Below are 17,148 nucleotides of genomic sequence, written 5' to 3' on the forward strand. Positions count from 1 at the left end.
GTGTGGGGTCGGGTATTTGTGGGGCTGCCTTCACGTTGGGGCACGCCCATGTAGTGTGATATAGGGAGGCGTAATGGTCACAAAGGGGACATTTGTATGACTATAGAGTGGGGTGTGTTGCATGTACTCTGCTTAAATAGGGGTGTATATTGGTTTGTAATTGTCGACACGTTACGGCGTCTTCACGTGAGAGGTCTTGTGTGGAGGTGGGTATATCGTCGTCTGTTCAATCTGTGGTGTTGTAGTATGGCGTTGTATTGCGATATGTACGGGCTCCATAGATGCGGTCGGATCCTTCTCTTGTAAACTTTTCTAGCCGAGAGTACATGGCACATAGAACCTAATCAGCATCATGTGTAGGTGCACCGCTTTTATTTCCTCTGAACTGAATGAAAATTATCGCATGTTGTGATTTCGCGAGCGCATTTCTCATGTGCACCTGTCGCGTGTTTTGCAATTGCGCAGGAGTAAGGACCGTCCGCGCTTGAGAGAGAGGGACCGGTCACAAGAGCGATCGTCACGCCAAGAGAAGTCTATAGGCGTGACCGGTCGTGAGCGGGACTACAGAGACAGTAGCCGCAAAAGGGACCGCTACCGAGACAAGGAGAGGGAGCATGGCAGTCGCCACTAAATGTCCCTCTTCACCACCACGTGGTGAGCGTTTGCCGTGTTTTTTATTCCTACTTGAAATTCAGTTCAGTAGGCGACTATTTACTTGGGTCTAACTCGCTAAAGCTTGACATGGGCATCAGCATAAAAACCAGAACGGCCCATAGGTTGCGACCTAATCCATCCCACTTATCTTGAAACCTTGTTTCCGAATTCGGAGGCTGTGTGTCGTGATACTACGGGTGCTTCTGCACGCGCCAGATGCCTGACATGAGAAAATGAGGCTTGGAGCAATGGGAATTGCATGCAAGAAATTTTATTTTTTCATGTGAAAACAAATCGCTGTTTCTTTCTTAAGTGTATCATGATAACTTGGTCTGGTAAGTCTACAAGACATTGCAATTTCCGGTTATGGTCATAACAAATTCGTGCAAGTGAAATTTGCATAAGTACATCTATTGTAAAAACCACTTTTCTAAAGCTAACCATAGTTTTCAGCAGTAAGAAGCATCGTCTGTTAGTTAGAAATTTGGTAAAATGCCCCGCACTGAGCTCACAGCATCAGAGGGAGGCTTTGCTTAATGTGACTCAGTCTTGAACGTTTTCTTGACTCGAGGCTTGAGACTAGAAGCAAAAAAAAAAGGAAAATGAAAATAAAATACGGAACGTGGTTTCATCAGCTGTAGGAGGAAAAAGATAGAGAGAGAGAAGAGGACAGTGAAATGCACAGATTTGGAAAGGAAACAGCTATCATGGGAAACACGACACCCACCTAGAATTTCAGGTTGCGACGGCAATGAAGCGGTCACCAACAGATTGCCGCACGACCGATGCGCTGATGATGTGTCCGTAATCGTCCACAATCCCAACATTCACTTGGATACGGTAAGTGCGGCAACTCCTCAGACTGATCTGCAAGACAAAGGAGGGCAGTTTCTGGTGTTGAGCTTTTAGTTTGGAGTGGGGAAGGGAAGGCGTTGGTCTAGGGAACAGACTGCATGCTCATTTTTCGTTATTCTTATGACCTACATATTTACAAACAAATTGACCCTCCGTCCCAGCCTTGCGAAAGTGGAGGTCCAGCAAAGGTGTTGAAAACCAACACTGCAACTGCTAAGGGGGTTATGCGATGCTTTATTGCTTGAGTAATGGTAATTGTGACAGCACGCTGCCCCCTATAGCGGTGCTGCAACAACATTGAAGTCGTTTGTTAGGCTGGTTCTTTTACCTACGAAATGCTAGGAACGTCGCTCCTCACGTTGCATGTTGCCATCACTGTGGCAGCTTGCGCAGCAATAATCGTTACCGGTAAATGTATGCAGGGAGCACCACGTGCTTCGCATTGTTGTCAGGACCGCCGCATCAATTATGTGGTTTCGATGATTGCTTTGCGCTTGTTCTTTATTGAAATATATACTGTTCTGTATACGTTGCATGAGCTATTACAGAGAATGTACGCACTGTTCACTTCATTTTGCTAACTCATTGAAGCCTGTACCACACTGAGGTAGGGGCCACTGCTCTTGCCTTAGCACTGTCGCCAGGATGGGCCCACAATTTTGACGATAGATGCGAACACGAAAAATGGTGACCAACTAGCTTCGCTGTAAAATCAAAATCCAGCCTGCTTGAAGCACCAATACTTTCGTGTGCGACTGGGCAGCCTACTCAACCCGAGTGGAGTGCCCACTTACCTGTAAGTAAAGCCGTTTAAACCGCATTCAGCGAACCGATAGCGTTCGCCATGCACAATAGTATGAACGGCACCAAACACTTCATGAATTAGTTCGGCACAAAACTGGCCTGGCACCTCCTGCACTCTCAACAGGCTCCGAAAGCACGGGGATTCATTTTTTTTTTTTATACCACTCGCTATTTGTTTCCAGAGTCTAGTCAAACCCACAGCCTCGCGCTATCCAGCCGCACTGCACAAACCCTGTACAGAATGAATCAAACGCAAACACAGAGGCATTTCAGTGTTCCACTGGTGAAGCAAATGACAATGCAGGCCATCCTGAAACAAGCTAAGGGTGCATACACATTGAACCTGCCGGTGCCATGCTGTCGGTAGTACTCAGCGCTTTCTCTCTCTACTTAAGGACAAGGGTTCATTGAGCAGAATGCAATTGTGTATTTTTTCATTGAGTCATAATTGAGTAAAGCGTGTTGTTTCGGATTACATGGGAATCCGTTTCCACAGATTCCCATGTAAATTTAAGTACGGAAGTGCCACCGTTCATGAAATTTTCTGCCTGCACTCGCACTGTTTCGGTAAATACTCTGCGACGGTGCCTGACGCTGCGTCGCGATCATTGCAAACTAGGCAACGTATTCCGCAACTGTTCTTAGTCATTCTGCGTGGGAATGAAGCAGGCCGTCAATGCACAAAGCATTCGCTTCTTTTTTTTTTTTTTTGAAGGGGGGGGGGGGGGAGGGGCGTGGCGAAAGGTGTGCACCGATCTAAGGTAGTGCGCAGGCGTTTCTGATTTTTTATTTGTTCTGTTTGGTCTTAAAGCATCTCTCCTATGACAATATTGCACGAAACAAGGGCCCGGACTGCGTATACTTAAAGCGGTTGTTGATGACTGCGCGTGCGAGTTTCCCGACAGCACGCGAAAGCGCTGGAAACGGGGCGCGCTGGCACACTCACCGTCCCGCTCACACATTGTAAATCGACACTACTGAAATGTTTCCGTGTCATGTGGCCTTTTTGACAAGCATTCCGCAACTAAGCTGGTGCATGGAGCCATGTATCTCGTCTTGAATGCACACATGGCGGCAAGGGGAGTACTGCGCTTTCTTTACATCCGAACGTTACCGATTAAGTGATTGGTTGCAATTCTCCTACATCGCGTATTAATTACAAAACGTAAGGAGAAATAGTAATCTTTGCGGCGCCGGTTACATCGCAGACTAACTTTTATAGTATGCGGCGGGCCTCTTACGGCGCGCTTGTCTGTACGCAGAGTCGCTTGGCCTGGACAGCCGCGCTTGTCGTCTCTCGTATTCCACGCCATATTATATGGCCAGCGTTAAACGTAGCCTCTCCTTCGACATCGCATCGCTGCGTGTCCTTGGAAAGGTCAAGGACCGCGCTTAGAGATACCAGAGGCCCGTAGGCCACCTGCATCTGCAGGTGCGCACGCTTTCGTCTCGCCTCATCACCTCTATCCCCGCCATATTGAAACGTTCTCCGCGCCACCTATAGGCGCTGGAAAGTGCGAATCACTCGGATGCATTAAAATTCATGAAAATAGGTCCATGAGTGATCTCAGAAAAACGTTTTTTTCTTTTTTTTCGTTGAACAGGCCGCATCGGAGTTGGGCCCGAGGTAAATATTGGGTGCCTCAATGCGCGCCTCCTGCCCCGCTCCGTGCAGGGTGGCCTCATTCTTGGAACGGGTCGTTTCTGCGCCGCCCGGCTTTTTCCATCTCACTTTCAACGACCACTGCGTTGTGAATTTTGCAAGGTTACCAGATGCTGCGCGCTGCGGTTCTCTAATACTTCGACAAATGGCGGGCGATTGTTTTCATGTTCCAGACATCGAAAAAGAAGGCTTCTATGGACGGTGAAGATTAAACAGTACAATTACGTTGACGCCAACGACGGCCTCGTGTCCGTGGGCAGTTCGAGTAAGCCTTACAAAAATGCCTATTAACATTATTTGGAACTTCTACCAACTTTCTTTTTACTTTATTGACAGTCTATTTACATTTATATTCTGGTAACATTTGTCCATACACTGTCAAAATACTTCTTTCTTACTTTTGTATAAAGAACATCTTAAATAAACTGTTAAGACTTTTTTCATACTTCATGAAAATATTTTCCCTGAAGGACATGTATCCTCAGTATGTCCACAGCTCGTACTGTATGCAGAAAAATATTAAGAATTGGAAGTAACTTGAGAGTTCCATAATTTTTTCTAACAGACATTAATGCCGATATATGACACACTCAGCAATCAAGCTCTTTGTTTTAAATCGTAGCCCCAATCCAAGTCGGTAGCGAATTGACGGAGTGCTACTAAAATGTTTAAAGAAATATGTTCGTAAACTGCTAGAACTAACCATTATAAAGGTTCTGCGGGACTACGTGAGCGTGCGGTGACGTCAGCACACTCCGAGAAATTTGTTTGCGCTACACCACCTGACAGGTGTGATAGCGGAGTACTGTGCAGGCCGCGCACCAGCTGCCCAGCTTCATCCCGACCTTGGGGCTGGTTAACTAAAAGCCGATTTACGCTTGAGCCGTGACGCATGCGGTCGTGCAGAAAACTGCACATTTCGCCCACTGGTTCACAAATTTCGGTATACGCTGGGCTCGCACATGCAGTGTAAACCGAAATGTGTGTACCAGTCTGCGAAATGCGCAAATTCTCACCCCGCCACATGCGTGGTACGGGCAGGCGGGTGGTGTGGGGCTCGAGCCTAAATGGGCCCTTACCACGCACTGCTATTGCAAGGCCGCCAATTAGCTTTGCAACGAGGTAATCGGATCAGTGCACTCCGCGATATAAATAGCACGCTCTAAGTTGGGACGTGTATGCACAGTATCGTCACGCTATTTGTCAAAAAGAAGAAAAAGAGCCGGAACTCATGGTAACACGGCGCTGGAACGTTGTCGCTCAAATATCCAGAAGGCTGCAATATACAGCTGCTGCTGAGCGAGCGCGAGTGTCGACCTGAGTAAGCGCACAGGTAGAACAGAAAGAAAAACCTGGACTCTGGGCAGGTAACACGTTTCTGTGAAAAAAAAAATGAAATTACCCTTACCGTATAAAAAAGAAATGTAGCTTTGTGCGCGTCCCTATTCGCACGCTTTCGTCCCTGCCTCCTACCGACGGCTTCTGCACGTTAAAGGTAACTAATAGGACGTTGCACCTAAGTGAAGGCAAAGTAACTATGCTAACTGATCTGCTTTACGGCGATGATAGCTTGCTGTGTGTGAAAACAGATTGAAAATAAATAATTACGCACTCCTAATATTCAGTGATTTCGCTTCACAACACGGCGACAAAATTTTGAGCTCCAACAAGCGGTCACCATGACATCCGTAATTATGGCATTCCAGATACCAAGAGCCAGGATATCAAAGGCCATGATTCTGCCGTGCTTCGGGCGCCTGAAAACTGCTAACGTCATAGCCGCCACGCTTCGGACATGTATTTGACTATAAAAATATTGCTACAATAGGCTTCAGCATTATTTTGCGCTGGGCGCCTTGGAGCAAAATTTTGTCTTTGAAAGCGACAAGCGCTGAAGGATGTTCTTGCGCAAAATAGGATAAACACATAATTTATTTAATACGACATTATTTTTCTATGTTTATTACATTTGGAGAAAAAAAAGCCGGTTTTCAGAACAATATTTGCCTCGAAATATAAAAATATACAGTCCCTAAATGCACAACAAAATTGAGCCGGCTGTCTTGTCAGGTGTTATTTTTTCAACCTCTGCCACGAAGTATGTACATTCCTCGAAGTGCAGTTCCCAGAAAGGAGTGCGCACAAAAAATCCGGCCGAATTTTTCACCGAGAGGCGACGAATGTCTAAGCGTGAGTCATAATACCATCCCAAGGCGGGAGGGAGGGGGGAATATTTCGGCGTAAAAAGGGGCTTCAGTTCTGCCGCGGTCAAGGCGAAGAGGATGGATGGAAAGAATGACACCTGCATATCTCGCGCATGCGCACAAATTTGACATGGTCCGAGTCGAGGCAAAGCAAGAGCCCGTCGCAATCGACTGTACCACGCCAGCTTCGCATAGGAACTGATGGCAATTCTTCGTGATTTGGGAGAAGGAACGTACTACGCTTAATTCTGTGCTGCAGAATTAAGCGTACTTTCCCAAATAACGAAGAATCGCCATCGGTTCCTTTGCGACGCTGGCATGGTACGGTCGGAAAGATGTAGGCGTTTCGTCGCGCATTGTAGCAGCAATCTAGCTATTTTTGCTGCTGTTTATGCTTATGCTGTGTTGTGGATAATTCATCATTGCAAGCCGACCAGCAACGTGTTTGCGAAGCCCACAGTGCTTTCTTCGTTCCGTGATGTGAACGTTTCTGCAGCTTCTCTGCCAGCTGCGATGCAGTGTCGTGTGAGGTGATTTAATATTGGCACCCTCCGTGTTTTAAACTGCACACGGCACAAATAGCGAACAGCGGTTCCTCAAGACAGCACTGCGTTGAAGTTTCATCTTTCTCCAAATTATATTAGAATATACGTTCTTTTCTATCATTCTTCATAAACATATTATTTTGATGTTCTTTTACTTCAGTTTCTTACGCCGCATTTTGGCAGGTTATTATTGCGCGAGCAGTAACGACGTGAAATGTTTTAAGAACGATTTTCTTGCATACTTTAGCTATGCCGCGTCATGCGGTTCGCTTGAAGTTCCTATAAACACGAAGCATAAAAATACTTCGTTTTCACAGCGTTCGCAATGACTTAATGTCTGGTAAATATTGTCTTATCATGAACTCATTGTTTGCTCTTTCCTACTCTGGCTGTACAGGATGAGGACGATGTACAGGACGGTTCACAATGACATACGGTTCAGCGAACCGGTTCGCAATGACATAGGTTGCACTGGTTAGACAAGTGCGAATGTGAAAGAAAATCGTTCGCACTTGTCTAACCACTGCAACTTATGTCATTGTGAACCGGTAGTTTTTGACACTGATATTTTGTTTTCGAGTAAAAATAAACGAACTCGTCAAAATACAGAAGCGTTCCATGCAATAAGGCGTGCTTAAAGATGCCTAAGTCAGCGATCGGTTGCTATCACCGACAAAGAATTCGTATTCTTGAATACTGCTTCTATAACAGCGAAAATGACCGTAATCAGAGTTTCTTCTCCTTAGGGCATTTGGTCATGTGTGCCGCATTTTTTTTTTAAACAAGACGTAGTGACCAGCCAGAAATCAGGAAGCGAGAACGGGAGTATTCTGTAAGGGTCCAACAAATGGACATGTCGATTTCGTCCACTGCTAAAGTTCTGCTTAGCAGGGCTGGAGTGCGCGTCAGAAGGAAACAGGCGGCTGCAGTCAATTCAGCAGCAGACGAAATGGAAATGTCGACTAGGTGGCCACTTGTAGAATAGCCTCCTCCCCCAGGTAGCGACGAGTATAATTGTAAGAGCCCGTTCCTCCCTGGGCTAACAAAAAATCGTACAGGACAGTACGACTTGTAGCACCCACGCCGTCATGTCTTGCTCACGGATTCCCCAAATGTCACCGGGCCAGCTTTGAGCGATAGCACACTCCACTAGACTGAATATATAGGGCACTAGACCTTGGTAAAACCCAGAGCCTTCTGACCAGGGTGTTAGTGCAAAGCGTACGTTTCTTCAAACTCGCCAAGTATTGTGCACCTTACGAACGGCGACCCAACTAGCAATCGCGACTAAAATGGGGAAGCGGTGAACGAACTCTTACCGGAGGCGGGTTCGGGATGTTTTTCTCGTTGGAGAAGAGCTTGAGCTTGGAAAACGACAGCACCCGGCCGTACAACCAGAAACCGGGCCGCGGTGAATCCGGATGGCAGTACTGACCAACTGTGCAAGTCCAAGGATACACTTTAGGGCTTAAATTCACTTCGCCACAAACAGACAAACACAAAAACGTAAAGAAAAACGCCTCTCTCGGGAGGCGGCGATAAGGCCGACGACGATAGCGTCTCGCTCACACTTACCGCATTGGCGCCCAGTGTAATCCGTGAAGGTGAGCCAGACCGTGTACTGCCACTTATCCACCAAGTTTGTAATCCGAAACTCAGGCGCTGGCTTCATGAACCTGCATGCGAGGGAGATAGTCGAGGCACGGTTATTTTTGACGAACACCATTATCACGCGATGAATACGCAAGCACGTCTCGAAACGAGCAGCTATAACACGACGATTGCACGATGCCATGCTGAGAAAGACATGAACAGACAGCAATATGCCTGGGTCGTGCATAGGCGATTGTTCCTAGAATCTGAATTACGCGTTGCCTGTTGCCATGAACATGGGTGACCCAATAAGCTTGTCCTCAACACTGCTGAATCGGTGTAAACTGCAGGGATACCTTCTCAAATTGAGACGGTGATTATCGTTCGTGTCATTACTGTCCACTGTCTTTTTTTCAGACCAACATGTACACCACGATGTGGAAGGTGAGGCTTCTCGGCAGGAACGCTAATGTATGTTCGGAAAGCTCATGCCAACAACAGAAGCCAGCATGCTAACCTGTGGAGTAGGATATTTCAACGCTTCTGAAAGCGAACCGTTTTGGGATCGGCCCCTTGCACAATGGCGCGGAACCGCGTCGGCTGTAAAAAACACTCGCCTGCCCTGTGTGTTTATCAGCAGTTCTATCCTATGCAGCAGGAACTCGTGCTGGTTGACGAGGATGACATGGGGAAGCATGGCCGGCAGTCTCTCCACGATCGCCCGCTGTGGATCCACCTTCTTCTTGGGAGGGAACTGGGGCCAATCGCTCCAGTCGTGAACTTGGTCCGGGTGGTCACTAGGAAAGTCCGCCGGACGGACGAGGTTTGGCTGAATCCAGATATGTGGCTCGCTCCTAACGACGACGGTTGCGGTGCCGGAGGTAGACGGCACGCTTTCGATGTCCCTTGACTGGGACGCTCCGCCCGGTCGCTCGCTCCTAACGAAGACGGCTGTGGTGCCTGATGTGGACGGGTGCACGCTTTCGATCTCCTTCGACTGGGACGGGCCGGCCAGTGGCTCGCTCCCAACGACGACGGCTGCGGCGCTGGAAGTGGACGGCACGCTTTTGACGTCCTTTGACTGGGACGGGCCGGCCGACGCGACGTCGCTGTTTCCGCTGTCACTGCCGGAAGAGCTGCTACTGCTGCTTTCGTCGCTGCTGCTATCGTCGCTGGTGCTCGTCGACAGCTTGCCACCGATTCCCATAAGCATGGCGTAGCCGTACAGACTAGGGTCGAGCCCAGCAGCAGCGGAGGCAGAAGCACGGCCCGAAGACGCCATCCTCGAGGCACAAGTGGAGTTGGCGGAGTGTATCGTAGGGAGCGCGACTTCAGCAGGTCTCCGATGGTCGAGCAGCTGCCGTTTGCTGTGCAGCGACTTGTTTTATGGCGTGCTCGGGAAGTGGGCTACTGCAGAAGGCATGGGCATTGCTTTTTTTTTGCTATGTTGATGGCTTTGAAAGTATTTGGCACGTGCACGGGTTCGATTTCAATTGGTGCCCATTGGTGTATAGCTTAGTTGGCTTTTCAACATAGGCGTGTCCTCGTTCTACGATTTTCTCCTCTCCCTCGAACCGCAGGTGGCCGAAAAACTTGTCTCGAATTTTTCCTTTGTTCTGACATACTGGACGAACATGTACCCCCCCTCCCCCCTTTCTTTTTTGGAGGACGTATGACCGGCGCGACAGGACACTGCAAAGTCGATGGCCTGCTGTATTGCAAACTGAGTCATGGCGGTTCAGCGGGTGTATATTCTCGGAAAGAGCATGGATAGCAGAGAATAAAGGAGACGAGATGGTATGGCACCTTAGCGTTTGACAGCTGCAAATCACCGTGATCTCTCGCAAAAGCAGCGCCTGCCTTTTTACGAATGTGTAAGGCCAGAGGGAAGCTAGATACTCGACTAGATTAGCTAGACTGGAAGAGAGGATGGTGAGGGGAGGGAGAAAGTGGTTACAACCGACGCAGTGAATTAACGAGGCCTCACCACCCTTCGCTTGCTTCTCCCATACAATAGAGGGGGCGGGAAAAAATAAATAAATCGCAAAGAAAAGATAAAATAAAGAAAAAAAGGGGTGAGCAATAAAAGTGCACCCGAAGTCGTGGATAACAAGAAGAGGCCAGAAGAACGAGTCTTCTGCGCTGGTGCTTGACATTTCCTTGGTCTTCGAACAAAGTCATGTTTGCTGGCAGTACTCCCCAAGATCTTCGAAGCCGTTGCTAAACTTTCAATCCAAGCATTCCTAAGTAGTAAAAAACGGAATTGCCATGTCGTGCCTTAAGTCTTTTCTCGACCAGATCCTGCATGCACAAAATGAGCGCAATGTTTTAATGAAGCAGGTTATCCTAGTGTAGCAGTGGCCACTGCGGGTGAGCGCCTAAAGAAGTCGGTTTCGAGGGGGACGTACGCGATTAAAGAAAGCAGTAATTAATAGCAAAAAAAAGAGTAGTGGCTATTCCGTATATTCATTAAGTGTCGCACAGGCTTAAAAATGTTGCAAGTAGATATGATGTTAATGTTACTTTCACTGCTCCCAATATGCTAGATAAAATATGCGCTGCCGTACTGAGGAAAAAGAAGCAGGTAAAAGGCAAAAAACGAACAGATATTTGTCCAGAGGCAAAATAAGAACAACAGTTTTACTGACTGTCATATGGGTGTGGTTTATACAATTCCCCTTAGCTGTGGCCAGTTCTACGTAGGGCAAACGGGACGGTGTATCAATCAGAGGCTAATGGAACATAAAAGGTCGTTAACCAGTGGATCGCCTTCTAATCTTTCGCTACATTGCCGAGATTGTAACTGCACGCCAGAGATAGATAAATGCGCGATATTGCACAGGCATAGGAATGAAAATACGCGTCTTATGGTAGAGGCCTGGTATATCTATAATGGCAGAAGTGCGTGCGTGAGTAAGCCTTCGATTACTTTACACAAGGAAGAGATTAAGTGCCTTAACAGTTATCTCTCACGTAGACCGGCACGTGTACCCGACTGACACGTGGTGTACCATTCCTGATCGAGCTTGCGCAGATTAGTTTTGTGTCTTCTTTCTTTTTCGCCTCTGTGCTCCATTCAGTTGATAGTCGGCGTTCGTGTTGTCCACTTCTCTTCTCTTGTGTCCTGTCTGCACGCCTCACCTCTATTTTGCATAATGAATCCTTACCAACTAGCTCAGCTTTCTGTCACTCTAAGCCTGGAAGGAGATGTAAACTATCCTCTTAAGGAAGTTATAAATATTATCGCGCATAAGATAGCGAATAGTTAAGCTGTTATATAATTGTTGACGAAGTTGCACGAGAGGATTGTTCGTTATTGAAGTATGGTATAACTCTTGCTGAAGTAGATGATTGTGTTAAACTAGAGGAATCTCTATAGGCATGGTATGTATCCTAGATGCCGCATATACGGGGTCATCATGTCTAAGCTTTCCGGAATGTTTTAAATTATGCCTGTTGCAGATAACGTAATTCCTGTCCTTCAGCTGGATTAGTCGAAGAGGCGGACATTACTGGAAGGAGACATCAAAACACACATGTTAGAATAATTAACACAAATTCACTAATAAACTTCATAAATATTTACGGCATGTAGTGCGATTTAGGAATCGTAGCCGGTGAATTTACAAGGCATATCCACTTGTATATCCAGGATGACACCAGTTTCGATTTATAATTTCCCAAAGTGTGGGACAAAATACATGCGCGTTCTAGTTACTCTATTTTTCAACGCGTAGACGTGCGTTTCGTTAAAAAGTCAAACAACAGTGAATTCTCACTGCGAGCTTGATGGCGCATATCTCAAAACTGGTGTCATTATGGAAATTTATTCCAAATGGATACACTTTGATGCAATCTTTGAAATGCAATTATATGCCATTATGTTATTAATTAAGAAGCTAACTTATGATTTTTTTAAATTAGCAGATTATGTGTTTCGCTTTCAGCAGTGACTATGCCCGCCTCTCTGATTAATCCAGCTCAAGTACTGCAACTATGTCAACTGCAACAGGCGATTAAAAGAAATCAAAAATCCGGAAAACCTAAATATTATCATCCCGAAATATTTGGTATAGTGCTAGTTGTTGCGTAGCTTTAATGAAACCTGTCTCGTTTTGTAGTTATACCATCTACTGCCAACTCTATTTTTTGGGAAGGTAAGCCCCGATTTGCGAAACTCATTTTTCTGAAGGATGCAGAGATAGCCTTGGATTTTTTTATGGATACGACTTTCGCCCCTTTTCATTATGTTTAAATCCAATGGGTGATTTTCCATGTTCAGATTAAGGGAAAAAAAAGAGAGACATTTTTCTGAAGTTCTCCGAACTGGAAGCGGTGATTCGCGAGCCTCTGTAATAGAAAGGCAGCTACAAGTCGCGCGCGGAACTCCTAGGCGTATGCGAAGACCTCTCACTCAAATTCTTTGGAGCCGCTCTCCTAAGTTCGGGAAAGTCCGCGCTTTCATCATGGTGACGTCGAATCGAGACAGAAGAAATTTCAGACAAGCGCGACTCTCGACTGTGAAAGTGGTTAGTCAACATCACATCGCGGCATCAACTCTGTCAACAATTGAACTGCTTTTTTTTTTGTCTTGAAGTGTCTTGAAGTGTTTTGTCTTTTACTGAATTCTGTGATTTTCTTATCATCTGCACCACCGAAGACTGGCCGATCGTGGTGATAATGCGGGTGGATCGAAATAAGCAATATAAATGAAATAGAATCATTGCTATAATAGGAATTATCATATAATATGCTCCATTATCCGGCCGACCTCTCTACATTTTTCCAATCATTAAAATACTTCTTCTTCTGGGATAGAGTCAAATTGCTTAAAGAAACTGCGATAACGGCCGAGATGTGGCGACTATAGCGCGCGCATTGTCAAGATGTCCGGAACGCTCCCTGTCCTCGTGTAGGTGTACGATATTTTTTTTGTTTGACAATGGAAGACGCAAACATGCACAACCAACGTATGCAAGTGGGCAATCGCCGGCCTTCTGTGGCGGATGCTGACCAGCTGCTGTGGCTGCGTTCAGGGGCTTAAAGACCACGAGAGAAAAAAGTGCTTAGAGGTGTACGGATATACGGACAGACCAACCCACAGACTCTACGAAAGGATGATTCGGGCAGTGGTCTCGTCAAGCGGTTGATTCCGTTTTTGACCCATTATTCATTCCGCGAAGTTTTCCATCAAATATATTGAACTGAAATTATTTATCCGTCGTGGGTCCCACGGGGAACTTACGCTGCTTCTTGTCGATGAACGACGGCACGCTTTTATTGACCGTTACATTTCGTATGGTAAACAGTGCGATTAAAAACGACAAGGTGAGGCGCCAGTAACGTTCCGTTTCCAATGCAACGCTTGCCATAGGCACGAATTTATTCCCGAGCAATGTGGTGGAGATTGACTGGTTCCGAGTGTCCTTGTTTTCAGGAAATAAAGATCTCCTCATCTCGTTCTTCGCCATTAACTTCCACACAGACTGGCACGTTAACACTTGCTCGGCATCGCACGTTCATTCATACACACCGTTCGATAGCATATCTGGATAACGCGGTATAGGGACGACGGGAAACCGTTTTGAAAAAAAAAAAACACACACAGCGAAATAAACAATATCGCACCCCAGCCATGGTGTCCATGAACTGCCGGTCGGCAAAGGATGATGTACGAGTTTTTCGTCCACTCCTTCAAAAGTAATATCTAAATCAAATTTTGGGCTTTTCTCAGGCACATCTTATTGGAGACAGGGTGGAGGGGGCGACTCCGGATTATTTTGACCATTTCTGGTTCTTCTGCGTCTACCCAATTAGCGGTACCTGGGAGTTGTTCCATTCCACCGTCATCAAAATGCAGCCGCAGCAGCCACGATTCGATCCCTCGACCTCGTACTGCAAAGCCATCACGAGGGCTTAAAAGTAATTTACTGCTCTCAATGTTTAAGTGCCCAGTTTTCTCATTCTCTCTATCATCTTATTTCAGAAGCTTTGCTCAGCACTGATCAACAGAGGCAGGGTCGACGAATGCAAATGATTTGCTATAATTCAATAAGTGTTTAGCAGCCACGAAAAAAAAAAACCGTTGGTGTGCGTAAAACGAACCTCTGTGTACACGGAAGTTTCCCTGATATGACTGTCCTGGCGAAAGCGAAGCGGTGAAGCACATGAAGAAGACGAACACAAGACACACGCTGGTCTTATACGTTTCTTTCGAAAAACGTCCACAGGCCAAGCAGAGGCTTTGCCGATGTCGCAGGAAACAATAACGCCCAAGATCTAGCAGATGTCCATCACTTTCAAGAAATTCGAATTCTTTTGTGGTTGAGATTAGCGAAGAGAGATAGTGATCGCTCTTGAATTAAATTAGAGAGGTTAATACCTGGCGGAAGGCCCACAGCATGTTATTACCCCCGTGATAGCGATGATAACTGAAATGATACACAAGACTCAAGGAACATGCACGACAATTAACACACGTGGGACGCGCGCATAAAAGTAAAAACTGCTTTCATAGCGCATAATTCTCGGGGCCTGCTGCGGCTCTCACTCACTGCCGTTTTGAAAAATGCCTTTCCTGCTTGCAACCCCGGGCCAAAACGGCGCAGATATAAAATTTGGCAGCGCACGGGCATTTTGTTCTTGCGCCTTGTCAGCAAGGTGAATGTTTCTTCCAATCCTTGCATTTACGAAAATGTTCAATGATTTCAACTTCTTTTGAAGTGCAGCAGGCATTGGTGTAGGACATTCGGGACGCCACATCTACGATGTGATTGTGTGATCAGTCAGTCTTGGCTTCCACGGGCACTTGCGGCTCTAGGCCCACTTGTCACGCGGCCATTCGTCATAGGCCGGCTCCCTATAGGAAAACTAATCAGGAAGGTGAACTTGTCGCAGGGGATATCATACGATAACTTCTCGTGGCGCCGGACTTTTCGTCACGTGGAAAAGCCGAGTTCGGAGCTGGTTTGCGATGCGACCAGCAATCTGTTTTGCTTGCCCCTCATCCCCTTAGCAAGATTTTGAAGGCCTCGTTGAAGCGCCCCTCACGAGGTCTGGCCATTTTGAGCTGACAAGCTCAGTGCGTACAATGCGCGCTAACGACCGTGTCTGATCGCTTCGCGCCGCGCACAGAGCTTAAATTTCAAGCGAAACGCCGTTTGCCCTTAGTCTCGCGGGGGCCGGCCGCGCGGCTACATGCATGTCATTGCTGTGACGTCACTCACATTCACACGTGAGTTTGACATTTAATTGAGGCAACATCAGTTATTTGTTTAAACTGTTGCTTCAATAGACAGTTTCATTTTTGGAGAAATATTGAAACATACAAACCGAAGGTCTGCGTGTTTCTGTTTTACTTCGTACTGTAGCGAGAGATATGTATACTTCCATTTCGTCAGCTTGCTTTCTTGTCATTTTCTACCGTGTTCCAGCGCCGCCCTCTTTCATCCTCTCGCGTCTGCCTCAGTGCTCGTGGCTGTGGCACTGACTTATACCGAATAAAATAAACCTGGAAGCTGCTGCTCTACAACTGTGCCCGCCTATTTGTATGAGCGATTAAACCCGACTTACTTGTCGGACTCCCCAAGTGAAGCTCTTTTCCAAGAACTGAAAATACACAAAGCGCATAATTTATACACTTACAGGTTAGTCCGTGCATACGTTACGGAGCGTAAATCGAGTAATTGTTATATCTGTGCCATAGCTAACCTTAAACAGAACATACGCCAGTATCGAACACGATCTCCAGAATATTAGTAAGTAATGCACCCACGCACTAATTATGAAAAGCAAATGATTGCTTATACGCTGCCTGTCCTGCTTAACACACTGATCGCAGTTGATATCGATGTTTCACAGTCTTCGTTAACTAGTCTGTATAATTATTATTGCTGGTAGAGCTGGTTTTATGCTTAATAATTTATACTTGTAGATCACAATATTACTTTTGCAACATCATCTGTTGTTAGTATGCATGTCTGATCTGAGTGTCGTTATTCTTTTCTTTTCTCTCCATACTGCTGATTTCTTAATATGTAAGCTAAGTAACTTGCTTTGGATTATCAATTCTTGTTTGTTTCTTTGCGTTATTTTATTCGTCTCAGTCTGCTTTATTGTTATCAGTCCCACATGCACTCTTGTTCCCCCTGCTGCCATAAAATGGGTTTTAGGACTTAGTCAAGCTGCTGACGCAGCTTTTTTCCTCAAGACCTGTCCATATTCAAATGTATGTAGTATATGGGAAATAAAGCACTTACTTACTAACTGTAAAGAGGAGAGGGAGAGAGGAGAAGGTGGAAGTTCACATATAAGAGAGGGGGAGGAGACGTGAGAACGCAAGCAGCAACTATAGACCTTTTCATCGGGTGAGTAGGATAGGGCGTGCGGCGAGCCTTTCCTCCTCTCTGGCTTGTGCGATCCGGCGCGGAGCTGCCTGAAAGTATTGCTCTCGCGGGCTACGGAACGATTTCGGTATGGTGTACACCATACCTTGTGAAAATTACGCCATGTCCGCTCAAATAAGGTCGTCAGGGAAGCCTTTCAGTGCATCGGTAACAACAGTAGACAGAAATATGTCTTGGGAGTGAAAAAATGTGACGCGCATAATCAGCCGCGGTGTATGCGCATTATCAGTCGCGGTGTGGGTATATGTTGTGAAATATTTTGCTTATATCGGTTCGATTCAACAACGAATACCGGTGTCTCTGTATTATCCGCATTAAATGGTAAATATGCTCACTGTCCGATCGCTTGGCGTAGGAAGTAAAACATAAAACATAAGAGTGCATGCTCGCCTCACGGCCAACCTCAGGCAACCACGAAACATCTA

The 17,148-nt window shown here is 46.3% G+C and overlaps 1 protein-coding gene across 1 annotated transcript; it reads right to left on the minus strand.

Annotated features, from left to right (window-relative positions):
- Positions 1 to 921: 921 nt before the first annotated feature.
- LOC139057498 (uncharacterized) lies at positions 922 to 10,217 on the minus strand. Its single transcript, XM_070535860.1, has 5 exons — positions 8,936 to 10,217; positions 8,301 to 8,401; positions 8,045 to 8,163; positions 1,382 to 1,521; positions 922 to 1,233 (listed from the first exon to the last, which is right to left on the minus strand). The coding sequence occupies exons 1-4, from the start codon at positions 9,598 to 9,600 to the stop codon at positions 1,390 to 1,392; spliced, it is 1,017 nt and encodes a 338-aa protein (XP_070391961.1). The 5' UTR covers positions 9,601 to 10,217; the 3' UTR covers positions 922 to 1,233; positions 1,382 to 1,389.
- Between the last annotated feature and the right edge of the window lie 6,931 nt (positions 10,218 to 17,148).

This window comes from Dermacentor albipictus, chromosome 3 (genome assembly GCF_038994185.2).
Source record: "Dermacentor albipictus isolate Rhodes 1998 colony chromosome 3, USDA_Dalb.pri_finalv2, whole genome shotgun sequence".
NCBI classification, from domain to species: domain Eukaryota; kingdom Metazoa; phylum Arthropoda; class Arachnida; order Ixodida; family Ixodidae; genus Dermacentor; species Dermacentor albipictus.

What these genes read in the sequence shown, in the direction of transcription:
- LOC139057498 (XM_070535860.1), bottom strand. Translation starts at nt 9,600, where the DNA reads ATGGCGTCTTCGGGCCGTGCTTCTGCCTCCGCTGCTGCTGGGCTCGAC. An exon ending in CTGATAAACACACAGGGCAG is followed by an intron (nt 8,402 to 8,935) that starts GCGAGTGTTTTT and finishes CCTCGCATGCAG; the next exon opens with GTTCATGAAGCCAGCGCCTG. An exon ending in TTACACTGGGCGCCAATGCG is followed by an intron (nt 8,164 to 8,300) that starts GTAAGTGTGAGC and finishes GGACTTGCACAG; the next exon opens with TTGGTCAGTACTGCCATCCG.